This window comes from Molothrus aeneus, chromosome 6, assembly GCF_037042795.1.
Source record: "Molothrus aeneus isolate 106 chromosome 6, BPBGC_Maene_1.0, whole genome shotgun sequence".
Taxonomy (NCBI): domain Eukaryota; kingdom Metazoa; phylum Chordata; class Aves; order Passeriformes; family Icteridae; genus Molothrus; species Molothrus aeneus.
The window spans coordinates 18,201,813-18,224,727 of NC_089651.1; the positions used below are offsets into that span (position 1 = coordinate 18,201,813).

Here is a 22,915-nt window from a genome sequence, read left to right on the forward strand (position 1 = left end):
GATCCTACTGAGACAAACATTAAGCGTCTGCAGAGGCAGGGATGGGAATAAGCTCATTCATTAAAGGACTTTGTCTATATTCAAGGGACCAATGTGTGATTTTAACAGAGGAAATGGTGACAAAAAGCCCATACAATGAAACTCCTCCTTTTCCCTTTTGGGCTAAGAGAGCTGAATGCACAAATAGCCTATCATGCCTTACATTTCCTAATTAGCCTATTAAAGACCTGGCTGGCTTTTCCATTTTCTAGATGAAAAGGTGGAAGATGAACAAGCAAAGGCTAAGCCAGGGCAATAATTTTCCCTGTGGATATGTTATAGTTGTCCAGACAGCAATGGCCCTGCTTATTTTCCTTGGCCTGGAAACTGCAACAGACAACAGCATGGCAGCCCTGGGAAATGAGGTGCAGCAACTATTGGCAGAGAGAAGAGAGGAGGCTACCAGCCCTTCTTCCCCATCAGCCTGGGCTGTGATCACTAACTTGTTCTCTTAGCAAGCTTCTCTGCTGTTCCATGCATGACAGGCTGGCCACTCAGTTCTGGACTAGATCCCCACAGACACCAGAGCAGGTGGCACCCAGCCTGCTGCACGTGTCTGTCCCTGCTGATAGGCACCTGAGGGGGTGATGGATGGGCCAGCAGCTGATGCAGTGACCAACAGGCACACTGGACACCTCCTCCTGCCCCTGTGAGCATACCACACCACTATGCAGCATGTGAGTGCCTTGGTTAGGCCACCAGTGGGGCAGAGCTGTCTAATGAGGGGTGGGGTGGCTGTTCTGGAGGTCACACACAGCCTGCAGCTCTGAGAATCACCACTGGGATGTCTGATGTGAGGGTACAACAGGAAACTCTGAGTTAAATGGTTTTGATGAAGCCCTCAGGCACTGATTTCCCACACTAGGGCAGAGCTGTTTTTTTCTGAGCATTTCTCCACATCCTCTCTGCCAGCTCAGAGAAGCTTCTTGCTCTGTGCACATACAGAGCCACGTGGAGTTTGCTGAGAGATGAGACCACAGATGCTTTTGAGAGACTTTCCAGATCTGTACCAAGAGTTTTATCTCTGCAGATGCTCATGTCCAGACCCAGTTTACACACCCACTGAATTTTTTTCCCCTCCACCCCTTTGAAATGAAAGATATCAATTGAGAAGGAGACTGAATATCTGGAGAAGACAGTTCTACCCATCACTCCCTGTTAGGACCCTGGATATAGAGAAGGGTCAGTGCTGTCAGTGTCTTCCTTCTTTTACAAGGCCAGCTTTCTTTTTGTGTGTGATGGTATTGTCAGTGACACAGGCAAAAAGTCTTATTTAGGAGCCTATTTAAGGGCACAGGCACTGTTGCTGGGTGAAATCCTGCCTGCATCCATAGTGTTGCATAAAATCACTTACCACATAGTTTTAAATGATTTTTGATAGATGATTTCTGCTAGGACACACCAAAACTGGGCAAACTCACTTCAAGCTCCAGACTGTTTGTAAGATAAAATGGTGCAAGGAGCACCATGACAAAAAGGAAGTTTTAGGGTTTTGTCTATTCTGCTTCTCTAAGTTAAGATGGCCAGCAGAAAGGAAGCATAAACCAATTCATTAACTCATTGTGTAATTACTGTTTTATAAACTGATTTAAAAAATGTAATCTAACATAGTAATTTAAACTAGAAGAAATGTGATGATGCTTGGTTTCAGACTGCAACATCAATAAAGTTGAAAGACAGTAATTTGGAACAGCATCTCACAGACTGCAGTCACTGAAACAGATGTTTTGGATCTTACCTGAACATGGAGCAAATGCCCTATTGAAAAAAAACGAGATTATTCCCTTACTTCCCTGCTTTGCTGCATCATCACTTAAAATTATCCAATTATAATAAATTGGAAAGTCTCTTTGATCTGAGAGTGCTAGAAATGGGATGGAGGTGAAAGGCACATGCAGAGGGTGCTCTGACACCTGGTGACAGAAGTCAGCTCTGCTAGAGAAGTTCTGGAATGCAATGACTATTCAGAGGAAGTGAGACAAATCCTTCCAGGTAGCTGTGGAGCAAACAAACATGTTAATATTGGGATAAGCCATTTGTTCAGCATTTGCTCCCATAGCAATGCATCCTACAAGAACCTCCAATGCCTGTGAGTAGGGTGAGCTCTTGTGGGGGCATAAACTCTCAAATCATCCAGCCTTTCTGAGCTTTTCCTCAGGCAACACACCCTTCCCTCAGAGCCTGCTCTGGTCAACACTTCCTCTCAAGCCCTTGGTTTTGGCCCTCACATGTTTACCATCCAGGACTCCAAAAGGCACACTGCTGGATGCTGGTAGGTCACCTCCTCCAGCCCTCTCCACAAACAGCAGGCTCCATGCTCTGCTCTGTTTGGTGTCCCTGCCTGACTCACAGAGCTGGGCGTGGTGTGGATGAGAGGAAGTATGATAGGATTTGTTCTGTTTTAGTGTGTATAGGTTGCAAAAATAACCACATTTTTCTGTAATAAGACATTCATTAGCTCATTGGTTGATCAGTGGTTGCTCTTAAAATATTTGTGGACCAGCTGTATCCTGAATTGAGGCAAATCACATTAATTGTTTGAACTGCTCTGTGTTTAGCTTGCAGAAGAAGCTGCAAGATAGCATTGATCCTTCATGGCTGCACCGTGTACATGGCTCCAACACATGCTGGCAACTGGGTACCTTCTAGGACTGAGGACTTCTGTTCTGAGATGTTTTTGTAGCACTGGATTTGTGTGGCAATGACTGCAGAATGGACCTGGCAGTCAGGGGCCAAACGGAATTCATTGGCCTGAACCTCTGCAAGGCTTTTGTGGATGAGCAGGCAGCTGGATGCTGGTGGTTGATCTCTTTAGAAGGGCTCTCATCCATGATGGGCCTGAGGAAAAGAGGGAAACTCTGTGGTGAGACTGCACTCTGGATTTGAATATCTGCATTCTCCTCAGCAGCTCTGAAAACTGAACCAAAAGCTGCCGGGCCTGGGAGCAGCCCCAGGCACATGAGCTTCCCACACAAGGCACATGCTCTCTGCCTTTGCTGACTCCAAAGTGACTACATCAGTTCAAACCCAAGCTGTTATGTCACAAGCCCTCTGTTGTATTTCTTCAAAGAAGCAACAACAGGATGCTAAATTTACAGCAAACAGGTTCAGAAATAAACATGTTTTGGTACATGTGACACTTCTTTAATGCCTACTTTATTTTCCAGAGCTCATTCTAATATGAACTTGTGTCAGGGAAAAAACCCAAGTGGGATGTCAGGAACCCTTCCTGGAGTGTACTGGAGGAGACTTTTGAACAAGTGCCACCAGATCTTTGCAACAGACACAGCAATGGCTCTGGGTGGGGAACATGAGGATGGAGCAGTAAGAAACAGCAAAATTCTGGGCTATTATTAAAGAAAATACAAAATTTACAATACTCAAGCTATAAGGAACATGGGAAAACGTTTAATTAGCTTTAGACAGTCAAAGGTAACTGTCAGCACAAGTAAAAGGAATTAATTTTACAGAAGAAGCAGGAGCCCCAGATACAATAGAGAAATCTGACTTTTCCTGCCATGAAGTCCCTTCCCCAGATGCATTCCAGTGCACATACCTGATCCTTGGTGACCCAACAGCTGCTGGTCCTGGAATGGGCCTTGGCTGGCTGGTGCAGCCCACAGGCTGGCACTGCCCTTGGGATCCAGAGGCAGCCATCATGTTGTGCAGGCCCAGGAAAGCAGGTTCTTTGTCCAGAGGCTGGGCTGAATTCTCTTGATGAGCCTTTGACTGGCATTTCTGTGTACACTGTCTGTCCTCCTCTTGGCTGGGTATTTTTATGCCCCTATGATTCCTTGTTTTCCAGGGTCTTGCTGCAACATCCACTGCAGAGGCAGGTGAAGGGTTTTTTGGAGGGGATGGAATCAGATAACGTTTTGTGTTGGAGAACACTGCACCCTCCTGAGCCTGTGATGAACCTGAAACAGAGTGAAAAGCACAGAGATTTACCAGTTCATCTGACTGCTACATGACTAACCCAGGGAGGGAAAAGTTTTGGAGATGCTGTGTGATGGAGCTGGGTGGGCAGATGTGTCCATGTTGAATTTCTTCCTCTGACAGTTGGTTTGGTTCACTGTCAGCCTCCCTGCCCGCGCTGCTGGTGACGTGCCAAGTAAGGAACAGCTCGCAGGCAGAGCTCACAGGGCACCCACGAGTTCACCTGCCCTCCTGTTCTCAGGCAGGATCACACCTGCATCATTCCCTGCCAGTGTCTGCACTGACTTATTCTAAATACCTTAGGGCTCCTTCCAGTGATCTGAAGTGCAAGGCAGAGGAATAATCACAGATGAGTGGATCCACTTTTTAAATCAGAGGCTGAGATCATGGAATCTCATAATAAGTGCCTGACTGCTGGGGAAAATATTGCACTGCATGCAGGGCTACTTTCTGGCTGTTTGTGTTTCAGCCATGTCATTCTCTCCATGCAATATGTGCAACACACAGAGAAGAAAAAACTTGTTGCTGACTTATAAATATAACCAGCATGCACACATGCTTAGAACCATTCTAAATATAGCAGGGATCTGATTGCTCTTGTCTATTGAAAGAACCAACCATTCTATAAATAGCAGGGATCCAATTGCTCTTGTCTATTAAAAGAACCTAACTGTACCTAAGTGCCTGATGTGCAGGGTCCAGGCCAGGCACATAATCTAAAGAATGTGCCACCAGGCCCAGAAAGTTCATCTCTGTGGCTCCCAGTTGATGGGGATGTATTTTACTGCCTAGGTAAAGCTGATAAAAAGTTTTCATGGAACAGTTTGTATCATATGATATACTTTTAAAATGTCTAAACTTCATCTTTGTTTTCAAGTAGAGCCACTCTGAGAGACTGGTATGTCTGACTCAAGAGCCTGAAATAACATTCAACGCCTTCCAAAAAATGCAGTTTATATGGATCTGATGCTGCAAACATTTTTATGTAAGAGTGGCTTTGCTCAGATGACTTGTCCTTTTCTGGTCAGAAGGATTGCTTCCAGCAACAAGTTCTTCTGTGAGAAACTCACACTGGACTGGACACACTTCTGAGTGTCATTAGGATCCTGGTCAGTCCCCCCACCACCTCAGACAATTCTAGATTTCAAACTACTCCATCATCATCCTGCAGATTTAGTTAGAAGATGGACAGACCCATCCCAACCATTCACTTTCACAGTGCTATAGGGCATGACACTGGTACACTGTGGGATGTTTGTGACATTGTCCTGTCAATCTAGAAGGATGATGAGACCATCATACTCAGTGTAAAGAAATCATATAAAATCTGAAAAAGATCAGATTAAATCTAAAGAGATCATAAGATCATAATCTAAGACTTCTGTGGGTACTGGACAATAGGCCATTCCTTTAGATTTTTCCAAACAGCTTTTATTCTTGTTAGGGAGGTACTGTTTAAGTACTGTTAATACACATAGAGGCTTTGAATAATTTAATGATATTTCCACGTTTTTTTCAAAATATTTTATATTTTTCTAAATTTTAGTAGATCCATTTTTACCCTTGAAAGAAGTGTAAAATGAAAACTCACATGCTTTTACTTATTGAGGAAAAAGGAGTTGTTTAGATTAACAACAGAAAAAAGATTGAAGTTGTAATTATATATGGTCCTCTATTTGATATGTGTTTGGAATAACCATTATTAATGTTTTTAATATTCTTAAAGACAATATTCAACAAGTAGTGAAGAGTGGGAATTCTGCTTTTATTCACGTAAATGCAATTTCAGAGAAGCCTTTGGCTTTATTCCTCAGTAGAAGAGCATGTTCCATTTTTAAACCTTTTACTGAATGCATCCTTTTGGTTGCATATCTTTCCAGAATTCCCAGTTGTTCAGATAAACCTTAATCACTAGCTCAGCCATTATTTACATCAGTGCCAACTGGGTTCAAATACAGCTCAGTAGGAATGACATTATTTTAGACTCACCTGGCACTGTCATAAATTAATGACACAAGGTAAAAGACAGAGACCTGTCCTTCTACTACACTTGATGCTAAGCTAGTGTGAGATCACCTTTGCTCCTCTTAATTCTACATATGCATGCTGAAATATATCAACTGATGGTCAACACAGCTGGCCACAATGTCCTGCTTAAAAACTGGAATGGATTGCTTAGGGTCTGGCCCTGCAATGGCATTTTCCAGTTGCTGCCCTGGAGCACAGATGCCAGATCCCATAAAACACTGGATTACCCATGCACCTATCTACAAAGAGCACGTGTTTGGCCCAAGGCCAACCCTCCCTCAGGGGTTTAGGTCCAGTACCTGAGGAGGAGTGGGAAGAAGAGTCAAGTGACATCCTTTCAATGAGGTCCTCATCACAGGCCTCCCTCAACTCATTTCCTAAGCTGTCAGTCAGGCTCCAGTCTTCACCTTTATTCACCTTCAGTGCTTGGCTGGCTTGTTCTTGCTGACCTGTTTGCAGGCACCTGGACAACATCAAGTATCACACCTTTAATTAGCTTTTGAGTGTGTTTATGCAGCTGGTCAAATGCAGCCACTCAGGCAAACACCCTGCAGTGGATTTAGTTACCCACTGTTACTTCACACCTTCCAGGAGATATGAAAACTCATTTTAATTGGATCAGCCATCTAAGATGCCTGTGTCTGATTATCTCAAGCATCTTAAAATTAATCAGGTGAAGTGGGGCAGATTTAAAATACTATCCAGTGACGTAAGCTCAGAGAAATAAAACCATTTTTACTTCCAAAATTACCATTACCTGTCTGTGAGATCTATGAGATCTCAGCAAGGTGGTATTTGTCTTTCACCCTTTTGTTTGCTTAGGTCAATGTGGTGCTCGCAGAAAAGCTGATCCCATTTCAGCTCTTTTACTAGGCACTGTCAGGGCCAAGAGCAACTCACCAGTTATGAGAAGTCATTTCTTTGCTCTTGCTAAGGAAGTGAGCCCATCCTGCCTGTGCTCCAGAGAGAAGGAAGAGGATTCTTCTTCCTTGCCATCCCGCAGATGCTCCAGGCAGGAGGACTGCCGCGCAAAGCAGGGACAGGAAGGCAGGGGCCGAGATTATCCCTCGAAACCACCAGCAGGTGGCCAAAGCGCTGATCTTACTTTTGCAGCAGAAAATGAATGCAGAGTTTATGGCATGGCAAGATTTCCCCGGCGGTCTCACCCCTTGTGCTGCTCCGTCCATGCTCCCAGGTCAGAGGACACCTTTTCCTGGTGCAGGTCTCTTCCTCCTCCAGAGCCACAAAGGTTTTCTGTCGTCAGACCAGACAGTTTCAAAGGGCTCACAGCAGGTGGCTGTGGAAATGGCACAAGTTATCTAGATATCCATGGGAACACTTCCCAGCTCAGTTTCTAGATGTGGATTTCAGCATACATTAAAGCCCACTGCTGTTTCTGAGGTTTTAGATCATCCCTCATCATTTTCTATCTCCTCAGTTTTAAGAAGTCTCACTTCCCAGTCATGTACTATTACAGCTTGAGGAACCCAGGGTAGCAGTGACAAAATTGTTGATTTATATTTTACTGGATATAAGCCTATAGCACCTATACTTATAAGCATATTAAGACCAGTACCACAGAAACTGCATCACTCAGTATATGACCACAGTTCAATTCCACATCCCAGTTCTTAGCACATAATAATTCACTAAAATGTTCAAATTTGTTTCAGAAAAGTTTCCTATGCTGAGGCTGTGGTAGCAGAAAGACATGGGCAGTACCTATCTTTCCCCTGCAGTTCTTTAACATCTGTTGTGAGCATTAAGTCTGTGTCCTGTGCATCTCCCTGATTTACCCCAGCCTGTTTAAATCTACTCATGTGTAGCTGTGCTGTTTTGAACCTCAGGGCCAACAAAAGCTGACCATGATAAGCCAGGCTGCTCCCCTTTACACACATGGGTATCCTCTCACTGAATTACAGCCAAAATGAGCAGGCTGACCCACAAGGCAGGGGCACCACCCCACTGCCAAGAGGAACAAACTTTGGCTTTGTGTTTGTTTAGTCAATAGGAATGACCTTGCAGCATTAGCAAGCTGGCTGTTTACACCAACATCAAAGAAACACTGCTGAAAAAAGTCTTTTTCTTAATAGCTGTTGTAGAAATACTATCAAGTTTTGCAAGCCTGCCTTGTACTTTGCTCATTGCAGGAGGATGGGAAGTCTGCCCCCAGCAGCTGATACGTGATTTTCACTGCTCCCTTTCAGCTGATGGTCCACTGCTGCTAACACATGGGCACATGCAACATCATGCAGGGGACCCTCTGTCCTCCTCAAGGCAACTGCATCTTGGGGGTTCTTGGGCTACAGAACAGAGTGAGCTGCTACAAGCCACAGTGGGAGTTCAGTTTATCCCAGGAGTTGTGGGGGTCACCATTCAGGAATATGAAGTTTACAAGAAAAACATACACCTAGCTTTTGTCTCCTCACATGGAGGGCCTTGGCAGGGTTCCCACATATAACCTGACGGAGTCCTAAGAAAAACAAGAAAAGAGAAAACATTTTACTCCAGCATTTAACAAACAGTGCTGTCATTGAAGTCAGTTAATATAATTTCCCATAGACGGAAGTTGTAATATTCATGATGTAGGTTCCCAGTATCAGCTGGCATGGCCTGACTGCTGTTAAGAGGCAGTTTCTCTGCTTCCACCAGAATCTGTCTTCTTCTGACCCTGCCCTGCCTCCTTAGTTGTGCTGGTGCAAATATTTGTGTGGATACATAGTCAGTCGGATCAGGGAACAAATTCAGATTTTAAAAAAAAAAGATTTTAGGGGGTCTTTTTTGCTTGTTCTGCTGGATTATTTTTCAGCTGGATGTTGATTAAAATCAGGTTAAAAAGAGATAAAGCAACAAAGGGTCAGAAGAAGCAGTGAACATTGGGTGAAACTGTCTCTATCAGTTGTGTTAGCTGCCTAAAAGTGTGTGTAAAATTACAGTCTCATTCCCTGACAAGCTGTACTTAGTTTCCATGTACATTTCCAAATGTGCACTCAGCTGTTGACTCTGCATTGCTTCATCTAATCCACCATCCTGAGTCCTACCCATAGGCAGGGAACTGAGGAGAGACTGGCATCTGAGAAAAGCAGCCCACAATGCCTGGAAACAAATGCCATCTAATCTGCATCTGTGGGCTGGTGGAGTTACACCATCACGGTGTTTCTAGGAGTCAGGGAAGGATGGGTGGTATTTCCAAGTGTCTAGGGCAAGAAGGGCAGTGGCAGACCTTTGTTTTGGGCTAGCTTGTAGATCAGGATGTGAAGTCAAGGAATGGACTCCTCTTGCTGAGGGACCAACCTCTGGAAACCCAGACCAAGTGTTCATTGCCAGCAGCGATGCTGCTGCAGTATGAGACTGCAGTACACACAGTCTGAGCCCACGATGCAGGGGGGAGGGAATGTGCATCACCACACCTCTCTGGAGGACTGCCTTGGACCACACTCCCATGGCTGAACAGGACGTGGCCTGGTGTTGCTCAAGCAGGACAGCTGCAAAGAGGTCTGAAAGGGGAGCAGCACTGCAGTATGGGGTTGTGAAAAGGGACAGCAGCACATGGGGGCAGGGGGCTGAGGATGGGCAGTGCAGGTGACTCTCACCTTCTGCTGCAGGGGGAAATAAAGGAAAGCCTATGCTAGAGCAGGTGAGTCTCTCTCGTGGAAGACAACATATTTTAAACCTGATTAGCAGTAGCATAGGTGGGTGGTATTCAAAGCACCCTGGCTTTCATCAGTAATAACATTCAGAAGGAGGTGGAGGTGTGGGAAAGAACAGGATTAAAAAACATACATTACCATGTGTCAAATCACTGGAGTCATCTTTTGTGAACAGCTTATCAGGAAAAACAGTGGGATCTGGAAGAGGACAGCCACCGCCCAAGAGGCTGGCATCACTAGAAGTCCCTGCATTAGCAGAACACTTTGCATTTCCAGGTCTGGAAGTTGTTGGGGGTTTTGGGCTGCATTCAGACTGCTTTGCTACTTCCCCAAGATACGGACCTAGAAGAGAGATTTCATTAGTGTAAGCACAGTTATGCAAGGCTTCAAACCACACCATCACTGTACCTTGCCAATATGGCAAATGCTGCTGCACACCTGGAGCTATAGAGGACAGAAAAATATGTAACTGCAGCTACAAGAAACATGCTGGAATGGATCCAGCCTAGGGGAGGAGGTCTTCCAGTGCTGCACAGTCATGGCAGAATCTGGGGATCCCTAACTAAACTGATATCCCTTCCCACTTTTCTTCTGCTTCAGGGCACCAGAGACAGACTGCTGGGGTTATGGGTCAGGAACTGCTCTGTGCTCACCACCCACCTCTGGCTGCCCCACAGGGGAGGCTGGACACATCCAGGGCTCTGCCACTTTCCCTGCCTGCATGCCCAGGCTAACTGTAAGCTGCCTCTCATTTGCTGCTCATCTGCTCACAGGGGAACCATTCCAGACTTGCACAGCCTAGGCCCCAGTCCTTAAATACATTGCTTAAATGCCCTGGCACAATGCAGATGGTGATGGACACCTTACCAGAGCCACCAGTCAAACAGGAGAAACTGTACCAGGAGTTACAAAAATCTGAGAATGGCAGTGATAGATTTTTCCAGTACTGCCTCAGAGACAGATAGCTCTCTACCACAGAAAGAAAGGTGAAAATTGTTTTTGTAATGTTACAGGACAGGAAGGATTATACAAAAACTAGCAAAGGCAGACAGAGCCTTGTCCTCTTACCTGCCTAACTGCTGCCTGTCCTAGGAGCACAGCACAGCTCTAAGGGCAGCATATGCAGCCAACAACCCATGGGAGAGAGAATTTCATTCCAGTGCCCAGATGAATAATGTGCTTTTTAAAGTGCTGAGCATCTACCAGCTCCAAAGTGAGGCATCAGCTCTGTGATGATATGGCCATTTCCTTAAGAGTTGAGTGGTAGGGACCTTTAATACATATTGGGCACAGCTGTTAATATGAACCCATGAAATACACTCCATGTGAAAGTACCCAAATCAACATTGCTACTGGAAAGAAAAATGTACTGGGATGTCTGAACCTGACTGTATGAACTTACTGGTTTAGAGCTGCCAGCAAGAATATAAGCCTGGTTACACCAGGGAATTAGATGAATTCACAATTTTGTGCTCTGCCCCTACTGCTTCTGTCAGCAAACTTTGTTAACTAGTTTTCTGAACCTCAGGTGATGTTGCCAAAGCACAATCACTGAAGGATCAAATTTTAATGGATTTTTTCCCTACCATGACTACTATTACAACTAATGATTTGGACCCATAGGGATTCAATAAATGACAAATGTATGTACTTATTCCAAAACAAACTAAATTTTTAATGGAGCGCAGTTGGCAGGCAAACCACAACCTGGGGAGGGGGCTGGGAAGACAACTGCATTGCCCACACTAATGGGAAGCAACATGAGCAGTTATAGGAAATACTTTGCAATATTTAATAGTATGTGATAAAGTGCATGTAGCATGACACGTAAAAGCATGGACATCTGAACTATTACCAAGGCTGCAGGCAAGGGGACAACAGATTTACTTTCAAACCATTTATTCTCTACTAATGAATGTAATGAACTTAATCTAATAGCAAAGAAAGTGGAACAGATTTCTTACAAGACCATGCAATCTTTCTCGGATGTTGCTACCACTGAAGGGTGGTAACCACATTGCCTTTCCTATCATTAAACTGGAATAGGAAATCCTACCACATCCATGCTGCATGGGATTGACTGTTACCATGGAAAGAGCTGTGAACAGCTGTTGTTGAAACATTCCTTTCCAAGCTTTGTTTCTTCCCATCATGCAGAACAAGCCCTAAGTACAGACTCCCAGCTACTGCTGTATTTGCTTGATGTTCTAGAAGTTGTCTGCATTTTTGACCTTGATGCCCAGTTTAGGACAACTTCCATTTAAATCTGCGCTGTTTTCTGCTGAATTCCAGCTTTCTTACTTCCCAGGTGAAGAAAACAAGATCCTTTGTCCCTTCACTATAAGTAAAGATTGACTTTAAAGAGGTTGCCTTGCTCTTCATCTTTCTTTTTTTACACATCATAACTTGAAAAATGAACCCCAACAAGAAATCTGTCATACCTAACCATGAAATGTCTTTTGCTAAACGACCTTCCTTGATGGATTCCTTGATGATTAGAGAATCTTCATGCACCTTCTTGGAAGGAAGGAGAGTAGTCTGGCTTGCGGGTATCCCATCCAAATACTTCAAGTGGGGAATGAGTTTTTTTACTTCTGCTCTGTAATTATAGTCTGGGTCCTGGAGAAATTGAGAAAGTGGTCAGTTTATTTAACAGTCCGTGGACTTCCAGTAACTCAATACTGTTCAATTTCTATGACTGCCATACAATCTGAAATGCTCCTCACATAATTTCTACTTGAATTGATCATGAAAATGTCCAGAGGACTGCAAAGACACGGCCTTCACCGAAAGGCTCCTTTGTTGTTTACCCACTGACGATTTGCCATTTGTCTTTGTTATATCACGTGTAATGTGCAAAAGCAAAAAGGCCACTGATGCCCATGGAAAGCCTGGGCTCCCTCAGTATTCAGATAATCTGTCTCCCTGCTTTTGTGATTCTCTGGTGTTTGCCTCAATACTCAGGTGATAGAAAGGCTTGAAAACATGTTATGAGTGTTGCTACACCTGCTGATGGAGAAAGAAAGAGCACTTCCATGGATTGTGGTTTTAGGCACACAGTAAAAAAAGTATAAGGCAAGAGTGCATTGATAGTGGCAAAATATAAATGGACAGCTACCCACCAATCAATTGCTTCACCCAGACAGATCTTATGCTTTTCAGGATAATGCATGAAGTATTAGAAACCTCTTCAAAGCCAAGTCCTCATTCAGTACAAAGTGGTCATAAACAGAAACCTTTCTGTGGGGTTTGGTTGCTTGGATGCTCCCTCTCTCTGCATGATGCAGCACTGATGTTGGCAGAGGGAACTCACCAAATAAAATGTGTTAGTTGTTGTTAAGAGGCAGACACTAATTTTCGCAAACTAAGTCTTTAATCTTAATTTAGAAATTGAGTCAACCATTCTCAGCTACAGCCAATTCCCAGCCATGTCCTGTTGGAGTGAAGAATCATGTTACGCTCATGCTACATTTCAGCTACAGAGGCTGCAGAATTTATCATCAAGTTGTTGCTCTTGGTTTAGATAACAGGGGAAGATGAGCTCATCTGAAAATCAAATTACAGAGAGCAAACAGGCCATCTGAAGAAAGAGCAGTAAATTTAGCTGGACCATTCTGTAGATTAAAAGTAAATAAATAGGAGAGCTTTTACAGACCTTTAGCAAGGGCCAGACTACAAGAAGGAGCTTGAGGAATTAGAGTTGGCCATCAAGGGGACACCAAAGTAAGCCCACATATACTCTTTTCTAAATGGCTTTCCTATACACTAAAAAAATGCAAACATCCACTGAAATCAAGAAAGCAACAAAGTCCCTGGAGAAGCTCTCAGCAATGAAGGGCAGGCCCCACTTTGTAACCACCTGAGAGCAAAGCATCTTCCCAACACAGAGACTGGGTGGGAGACTACAGCGAACTCACAGCCTGCCTCTGCCACAGCTCAGTGTGAAATACACCTTTGTGCTGATTCCCTGGACAAATTCACATCTGTGACCACCAATGACCACTTGAAGCCCCCCCAGATATTGCTCTGTGGATACCTGGAACTTGGACTGTAGCTAAGATAAAGGTGGTGCTATTGTCTGGGTGTTATCTCACACTTAGGGGAAGGCTAACAAAGCTGGGAATAATGTATCACTGATAATGGAAACAAAAAAATGCAGAATTTACAGGCCACAAGGAAAGGCAAACCAGCAACTCTGCTAAAATCAGTTCCCACTGAGGAACTGTGGTAAAAGGTAATTTTGACAGGGGAATCTTGTGATCATTGGCTCAAAAGAAAAGAAATACTAAGCATGTAGGCTAATTAGCACTAGACACAAGAGATAATAATTTACCCAATAGCATAAGAGAACCATGTAGCCAATTAATGCTTAATTCCTTTGTTTGCTAAAATGGGAAAAGAATGAAAAGTTTTGAATGATGTTGGGACCCTACCACCAAGAAGTCCAGGCTGAAGAATGATCAACAGGGATGGCACTGGATCCATGGGTGGTGACAATATTCTTCTCTCTCCTCTCTTTTCCATTTCTTTTTATTTCTCTACCTCACATTTACTGTTAAATATATCTGTATCATTGACTTTGGCATAAGGTTTGCACTGTAACTCAGGTAGAAGCATCTCTCACTGATCAGATCTTAGCACCTACTTGCACAGGAGTAGAGACAACCATTATGCATGGAGAAGAGCAGGAGGGCACCCCACCACATACCACTGCTGTTTGTACTTCCATTATGGGACAACATGCAGAGCACCCCAAGGACTCATTTCACTTGAACAGCCCAAGGGAAATCTGACATTTCTCCATTACAAGTACACTTAAACACTGAAGATGCCAAATCCTCCAAAAATCCCACTTTTACTGAGCAGGAACAACAAAGGAGTAGAATCAGACCTTCTGTGCTGTTAGGATACACTGCACCATTTCCATAGTAGGAAGCTATGATATGAAGTGTCAGTAGCTGTATTTATCTCCTTGGGAGCAGAAAGAGTAAGCAGGCATGCCTTGTCCATCACAAGCAGGCAGTGCTTCCTTACTGCAGGAATATGTTTTTCCTTTCATGATTGCATCTTCCATAAGGGAGAAATGTTCCAAAATGGAGAAATCACTTTGGTTACAAGCAGTTACAATGTGGTCCCTTAAGGATAATTCCACCACTTTAAACTAGAAAGGCAAGTATATACTATTTTCTTTTGAATTCCAGAGAGGAAAACTATGACAGCTAAAGAGCTACCTTCCATGGCCCCTTTTACTGAACAATAAGATCAAGCCAACAATTACATCTGAAAAATGCTATTAACTCATATATTTAAGAAGTGCCAAGATTTAAAATATATGTCTATTGCATGATTGAGTTTTAGTGTTTTCAAGTCTAAGTCCAGGAGAAATATCAAACCCAACCTTTTAGGCAAATTAACAGCATCAACATAACTTCTTTAAAATACACAGAAAAGCTATAGAGTATGTTACAGTGGGATAACAGCATCAGCTCTGATTTTGGACCTGCATTACCAGCTCTTTATGGTGCCATTGGGAATTGCACCATTCTTAGTGAGACTTGTGTTTTACATAACTCTGTGTGTGTCCATAGACCTTCCAAAAGACCTGGATGGCAAATATGTTGATGTTTTAATATCCCAACAATACTTTTTTATGAAGTAGGACAAAGTCAAAGAGAGTAATACAGCTCTGAGGCTGTTCATGTAGAATTAGATCTCCCTTGCTTTGTTTGTTGAGTGCCCTGAAACCCAAATCAGATAATGTATTATTATGTTCTCATCTTTGTGACACAGAGGCTCTTTCACGCCTTCAACAAAATACCTCAGCAGAAACTATTCCATCATTTTAGTTTGTAAGATGTGAATCACTTTTGCATCTTCATGTTTTTCTGAAGGTCTTTTTGGTCATTTGATTTTAAGCTTTCAGGGGAAAGGGTAACAAGTAGTTCCAACATTATGGCTTTTCCTAGTTACCTCAAGCACTGTTCTTCTGAGGGCTCAACTTCTGAGCATGGTGGCATTGGAGGACTTGCTTTTGGACTGGAGAGCCTCCAAAAGAAATGCAAAAACCCTCAAAAACTGGTGTCTCACCACAGAATCACTGAATGGTTGGTGTTGGAAATTTCTTCTTAAGATCACCCAGTCCAGCCCCTCTGCTAAAGCAGGTTCACCTGGAGCAGGCTGCATAGGATCTCACCCAGATGGGTTTTGAGTATCTCCAGGGGAGGAGACTCCACAGCCTCCCTGGGACACCTGTTCCAGGGCTCATACTCCAAGAGAAGAAGTTTTTCCTCATATTGCTGGGAAATAGGCCTGAGTCTTTACTAGCAGTCTTGTATTTCACTACTGGTCACCCTGGAGACCATACTGATGAGACCACAAAATCAACAGAAATTAAAGGTGGGAAATGCATCTCATGCCATCATTGAGAATGATGCAATAGGAAGATGCAGAAACGTTTCTCATTTCCAACTCACAATTAAAAAGTACTGACAAAAAAATAACACAATATGAGCAAACCAAGTCCTCACCTCTGCAGATTCTGCATCTGGCTTCAGGCAAATAAGGTTGCCCTCCACTGTCAGGTGGCTTAACTTGCAACAAAGTCGCAGGTACTGCACCTGGTTGATGTCCTCAATATTGTTCCCTTCCAGGTCCAAAACCTCCAGGTGATCCAGCCAGGTCAGCTGGCTCAGGTCAGAGATATTGTTGTAAGCAATGTAGAGTTCCTCAGCAGAAGTAAACAAAATAAACATGTAAACCACGGGCTTGCACAAGTAACACTGAGGCTCTGCAAAATCTTTTCTAATACTTGAAAAACTAAATGTTACAGGATGAAACTAGCAAGGTAGTGAACATTTTATAAAGTGTGGTTGTTGAAGCCTTTAATAATAAGAGCTAATTTAGCCAGATACTGCTTTAGGCGTACTCAGGATCAGACCTGAATGTTACACCTCATTTTAAAGGTTATATTGTAGCATCTTTTAAACTGACTCTCACAATCTAAGGCATCAAACCAAAGCCAGCCAGAAAAGCAAGAGTTGAGGAGAATGAAGACCAAAAGTAAAGAAGATCAACTGAAGATAGATCTGAGATTGTCATTTGGTAGGATACATCTATACTTACTTTTAGAGAGCTGAAGGAAGAGATCCCATCTAAATCTGACAGCCCACACCGAGCCATCCACAGGACACGGAGATGGGACAGTGATGTTCCAAGATCCCTTATAAAAAACAATTCAAGCTCTATTTGAATGAGTAAAAAAAATCAAGACTTGTTTTCTTTTTCCTAAGACTAGGCCACTGCTACTTCCTTCACAGCTCACATTGTTTACAAAATATTCCATTAAAAATGTTCACCCTTGAAGGTGGGGAATAAAACGATACCCCTCTTTACTTATCCCACTGTCATCTTTGTTCTTGCATGACAACATGCCATTGATTGTTTGATTAAGACTGTTCCAAGAGCTACATCATGGTAATTCTGCCATAAATCACAGGCAATCGCTAAGAATTAAGTGGGGTTTTCCTATGCTGGCATCATTGGCTGTACTCATATAACCCAAATTAATATATCTGAGCTGACTGCATGGTCAGTCTCTCTCTGTCCCTCTTACAGTCTTATGATTTTGCAGTTGAAAGGAATAACACTTTTGTCAAAATCATTTTTTGAATCAGCAGAAAATTATAATCCTTTCCATCCTATTTTCTCACCCTTTGGGTGTAGCAAAATGTCAATAAGGGATAATTTATATGAACTTTAAACTTTCTCGTCATAACCCAGAAAAATCACACACTGACCTGCTTGAGTCCACATACATGTACTATCCCACTGACTTTACAGCGCTGCACAATACAAAGATAACTCAAAAAGGTGGCAAATCAAACTGGGGCCTTAATCACCTGCCATCTTTGGTAACATTGAGTTGCATAAAGCCACTAGTCTAACATAAACAAAATACAACATTTTATCAAATCCCAAACCAACCAAAGCTCAGAAATTTCCCAGTGTAGCCAGATATCGGAGTATTGAATAATAAAGAACTAAACAGTGGGTAACTAAACTCAAAGACGGTTTATCAGAGGAGATAGAGACTAGCATGGAGTTCACAGAAACACAGGAATGGCTGAGTTGGAAGGAAGGTCATCTTGTCCAACACCCATACTCAAGCCAGGCAAGTTTCTCAGGACCACATAAAAAGCTAAAATAGCTCTTAAATAGAGATTATTGGACCTCAAAATTCTAGATCAGCTATCTCTCACAATATTCATTCTTATAATACAGAGAGTAGTAAGTTTTCTACAGAAAATTGCAAAAGAGAAAAGTAATGGGGGCCCTTATAATCTTAAAATATCAAGGTAACACTTGCTGTACTAATGTTTTCTCTTTGTGGATGACAGGGAAGAAGCCCAGCTTTGCATTGCCCTCTGAGCCTCATGCAGCTTTGGTACAGCTTTGCAGCAATCCTCTGTAGTCCAGCTGCCTGCTTCAGGGATACTGGGCATCCAGCCAGTCCCAGAGGTCAGGAAGGAGTGCATTTATGAGTGGGGATAGACACATTCTTATCTCTCTTTTTTGTTGTTTCTCTACCATCTGAATACTTGGGAAGGGCCTTGTCAGGAGAAAGGAATCTGTGTAAGCCTGAATAAAGGATAAGTGCAAGGAGAAATATCCTCAGGGGCCTCTCTTCTGTGAGGGGCAAATACAGGGTTGAATGGGAGTTTCTAGGTGAAATTGGGGGTTTCCATCCCTCTGCCTCCTAGGGACTGGTATGTCCATGGACATCATTCAGACCTATCTGACTTCATCCATCCCCTACCACTGCAGGGGCTGCAGGCACTGGGTTTCTCTAACTACCCCTTCCCTGGATGCTGCCCATTTAAATAAGCTCACAATGGGTACATCACACAATGTATTTATGTTACATTTTACAGCTTTTGAGGTACAAACAATGCAGATGACTCAATGGCCAGAACTAAGCAAAAAAGAAAAATCTCAGTCTCATTGAACATCTCTTTCCATCTAAGGCTACTCTTCTCTTCAGGAGAAAATCCTCAACTGATATGAACCACAATACCTGCAGTGAATTTTGTGCATCCAGGAAGCTTGCCTCTAGTGACACAAAGATAAAGAAAGCCAAATTCATATCACCACATCCCTGGCCTTGCAGAAGATCTTTCAGGGTCTATTTACATGGTGCACATTTTCTAAATAAAACAAAAACTGGTTCTAAGGCTTCCTTAAGGAACACATGCCTCCCAAAGTAATATTTACTGAAAATTTATTATTAGATTTGCAAGCTGCATGCCTATAATAAGAAAGAAATTAAATTAAATTACAAAAACAGAACCTACCATGAAGCAAGGCCAACACACCCTTAAACACAAATATGCCATTAGGAATAACATGAAGGGATTGCACTGCTCATTTCATGACCCTCTTCAAGCACTGATGAGATTTTCAAATTTGGGCTAATTTTGGTGCAGAATTTTCTCTTCTGTAAATCACTGAACAGAGATAAAGGGAAGTAGTCACTCTCATTTTTGTGTCATTGAAACAGTGTTTCTGATAGATGCTCTGTTTATTAGGCCAGCAAAACTGAAGACAATCCTAACCTGATTACTCTACATATGGTAGAATAAGATATGGTGAATGGACTTTACTTCCATTTTTAATTTGTCTTGAATTTTTCGCTGAAGGGTTTTTGCCACAGAAGGAGATTGCAGCAATATGCTTGTTCCTAATGTTTCTCTGTCAATATAAACAATGCCAAAGCAAAGCAGAGGATTAATTCCCAAGCAATTTTTACACAGGTCTCCAAGAACAAACAGTTATTCCCTCTAGTCCTTGATCACTCCATGCATTTGTGGAAGCAGTTCCCTGCTGACAGTCAGAAGTCTAGGACTTCCAGAGTTAAATCCTATTTCTCTTTGTCACAGTTTTCTGTTCCAGAGCTGGCTGTGGTTAAACCCAGTGCACACAGACAGGGTCAATCCCTACTCACACTGTGTGCCAGTTTCATGCATGGTGCACACTCACTAGGAATTATTAGCTAACAAGTCCTTAAAGCATTCTCCTGCTGTGCACGCCATCAGAAGACCCTAACTGAAATGACTTCTAAAGCCTACTTACCTTACTCTTCACAATTTGTGCTACTAAGTTTAGTCTCAAATCCATTCCAGTTTCATTCATGGGTTGCAGCTCTGACTCTCCTAACAGCTAACTGGCATGAGTCAGGAGTAGCACTTTCAAGGTTAATACTAATCAAAGTTGATGAGAATTTGTATTCCAGATGAAGGAATTAGGTTGTACATCCCATGTCTTGGGTACTTGCAGAAGGCAGAACCACTGCATGTTTGCAATGCAACCCAGTATTTGATAAGAGGGTCTTGTTATTAAAAAAATGCTTAAACAGACACTTTAGAATAGAAAAAAATATAGAAGCTAATAGGAAGTGGTTTCTTACAAGGCTGAAGTTGGCTGTCCCAAAGCTCATCTCTAATTCAAGAAACAAAGTACTAAGAAAGCATGAACTTTGTTGCACTGTTTGGTATGACTTGGCCCAGTTTTGCTGTCTCTAAGGGAAGAGACTTAGCAGCCCAAGATATCTCTTCTCCTGCCCCTTAAGAAGGGCACTCCAGCTCTTATGAGGAGCAAAGTACTGCCACCTCTCCTTCCCTGCTAATATAGAGGTAGTGAGGAGAAGAGGCAAAAGGACTTTTTCCCCTTTGGGCTCTACTGCAGAACCAAATTCCTCTTGCTGACACTGGGGTCATGCTAGCTGCTAGAGGAGCCTAAAATTCTGGATCATGCAGTCACATTTTGGCCCTGCAGATCTTTACTCCTGCATCTGTAATGAGTCATCCCCAGTCAGAGATGTTATCATAGCAAAGTACATCTGCAAACATTTTATTCAGTAACTAACAAACTAATCTTTTGGAAGCTGCATGACTCATGCTGCAGCATCAGAGAAAATTCCCTTGTTAATTACTATAGAGATAATTGCCTTTGAGAGCATGGCTGCTGTAAGGTGAAACAGCCATGGAGCTCAAAGCAAGCTGCTCCTCACAACTGCACGCACCTGCATTTCTGAAAGTTCTTCTGAAATATTTTGGCTGGTGAGACGAGAACTTAAGAGCTTGTAAGAGATGGGAGTGTCTCCTCTGGGAGCAGCTCTAGAGCATCTGGCACATCCACCTTGGAGGGGGTGAGAGCAAAGTGAGGAGTTGTTTGAGCACACATGACCACCATGGCATGCAAGTGTACACACAGGCATGATTTCATTTGTGTTAAGTGCAGAGGGTGAGATCAGCCCAAACTGGGGAGATACAACTATTGACTTTTATTGAAATGGAATTAATGGGAATCTGCACTCTGATAATGATTTACTAGGGTAGACTATTTTAATGTAATAATAAACTCTTAAAACCAAATTGTCAGGGTAGTAAGAGAGAAAATCCACTATAATTATACATGCAGTGTAACAAAACATTTCCCCCAAAATAATCATTGACCAAGGCTGAAATTAATGAAACACATGTCAGAGACAAGGATTCTCCTGCATTGGGCATGATATAAACATATAGAAAATTACAGCACCTATTCCAAAAATAGAAAGTAGGGTTGAAAAGTTTGATGGCTGAAAGGAAAAAGATGAGACTCTGTACAAGGCTGGTGGCAGTTGGTCATAAGATGCAGGACAGGAGTGCTCCAGCGATTTGCAAACAACAAAGGGCTTATAGAAGGAAAGAGAAGACACTGTAGAGGAAACATAGCTCCCATTAACACAATGAATAATCCCAATCCAGTGGAAAAGTGTCCTGTCCCAAGTGACGTGGAAGCTGGGAACTTAACAGGAAAGGCAAAGAATTAATAACCAAAGCCATTATATATCCTGCTCACCCCTGCTATGGTTCATTCAAGACTGGTTTGAGGCAGAGAGATGGAGCATGGGGTGGGGATGTACATATCATAACCTTGATTGTGATAAACAGAGGACTACAGCCCCTGGAGCTGCCAAACCAGAGTCCTCCTGAGTAATTACTCCACATGTGCTCCTACACACATACTTGTCTGCAAAACACACACTGAATATCAGATCATGTTTTTAGTATCCCAAAGTGCCAAGAAATCAACATAGACTCCCCTACTTTCACTTTTAACCCCAAAATTTGCATTTATAATTGATTTTGAGGAAATAATAAGCCAAAGGGTTTGGAGCCTGGGTTCCAACTATCTCAAAATAACTTCTGCAGGGATGGGAACTCATCAAACAGCCCAGTGCTTCTGTGAGGGTTTTGGCAACACCCTCCTCACTTGTGCACAACCATTTAGTATTTTTTCCCATGAAATCTGATGCTCCCATCTTGTCATCACTCCCCCAGGCTGGAGAGAGAGCGCAGAGGGGCAATGAACAGTTTGGCTCACAGCACCTAATAACAGGTTTGAGAAATAATGTGTTCTTCCATTAATCCAACATCCTTGTTCTTCAGGGACTGATTTGATCCAGCCAAATTTTTACTGGATGAATATCAGACCTAGAAGAGCCAAATCCTACTCTTGGTTTCACAACAATAAATCCTGAATTGCTCCACTGTGCTCAAGCTACCCAGTAAACACAACAGCAAAACCCTGAACACATTTGTCAGTTTGAGCCCTGCCGTTTGTTCTTGAAGTCAGTTTTGAATCATTTACCTAAAAATAAAGCACTAAATCCATGGAACTTGCAAGAAGTATCTCAAAGCACACCTGCATCTGATGATGAATAAATCTTCAGAAGCAATATATCTAAACTAGCTATTGATACAGATTTTATTTATTTTAAAGATCGCTCTGAAAATGAATGCACTGGTAAATAGAGAAATTTAGATTGTAAGAGAGTGACCAAACTACAGTCTTAGAAAATAAAGGAATAAAAGCATCCCATCTCTGATCTACAGAAATCAAGTGGAATTTATCAAGCTGCACTGTGATAACATCTATATGGTCAATGTCAGCACACAATGCTTTGGTTGTACAGATAATTCTGACATCTGAAACAAAACCTTTAAAAGCCTGAACGTTATTTAAATCAGTAACACATGCTCTAATAGGAAGCTTACATAAAAGTTTCATTGTGTTCACAAATAGCTGTATTCAAAATTGTAAAACTGATTGTATGCATGTGTTCCTCATACTTGATCAAACCCACAACACAGCCCCCAGCTCTGCAAGCAGTGCTGAGGCCACGTCCTTATTGTCTCTGCCGTGTCCTCTTATAGTTGAAT

At 42.7% G+C, this 22,915-nt stretch overlaps 1 protein-coding gene across 5 annotated transcripts in view; it reads right to left on the reverse strand.

The window, feature by feature from the left end:
- LRRC56 (leucine rich repeat containing 56) overlaps window positions 1-22,915 on the reverse strand; it is a 100,755-nt gene that overhangs the window by 20,485 nt on the left and 57,355 nt on the right. For 4 of the 5 annotated variants that reach the window (XM_066551343.1, XM_066551346.1, XM_066551345.1 and 1 more), the window contains 9 exons: window positions 16,776-16,872; window positions 16,181-16,378; window positions 12,095-12,272; window positions 9,792-9,995; window positions 8,412-8,476; window positions 7,170-7,300; window positions 6,303-6,466; window positions 3,596-3,956; window positions 2,037-2,877 (listed from right to left, as the gene is read on the reverse strand). In XM_066551343.1, coding sequence (XP_066407440.1) covers window positions 2,685-2,877; window positions 3,596-3,956; window positions 6,303-6,466; window positions 7,170-7,300; window positions 8,412-8,476; window positions 9,792-9,995; window positions 12,095-12,272; window positions 16,181-16,378; window positions 16,776-16,872 — 1,591 coding nt within the window. In that variant the 3' untranslated portion in view covers window positions 2,037-2,684. Of the gene's footprint in view, window positions 1-2,036; window positions 2,878-3,595; window positions 3,957-6,302; window positions 6,467-7,169; window positions 7,301-8,411; window positions 8,477-9,791; window positions 9,996-12,094; window positions 12,273-16,180; window positions 16,379-16,775; window positions 16,873-22,915 lie in introns of those variants that run through there. The other variant, XM_066551344.1, reaches the window with a different exon arrangement.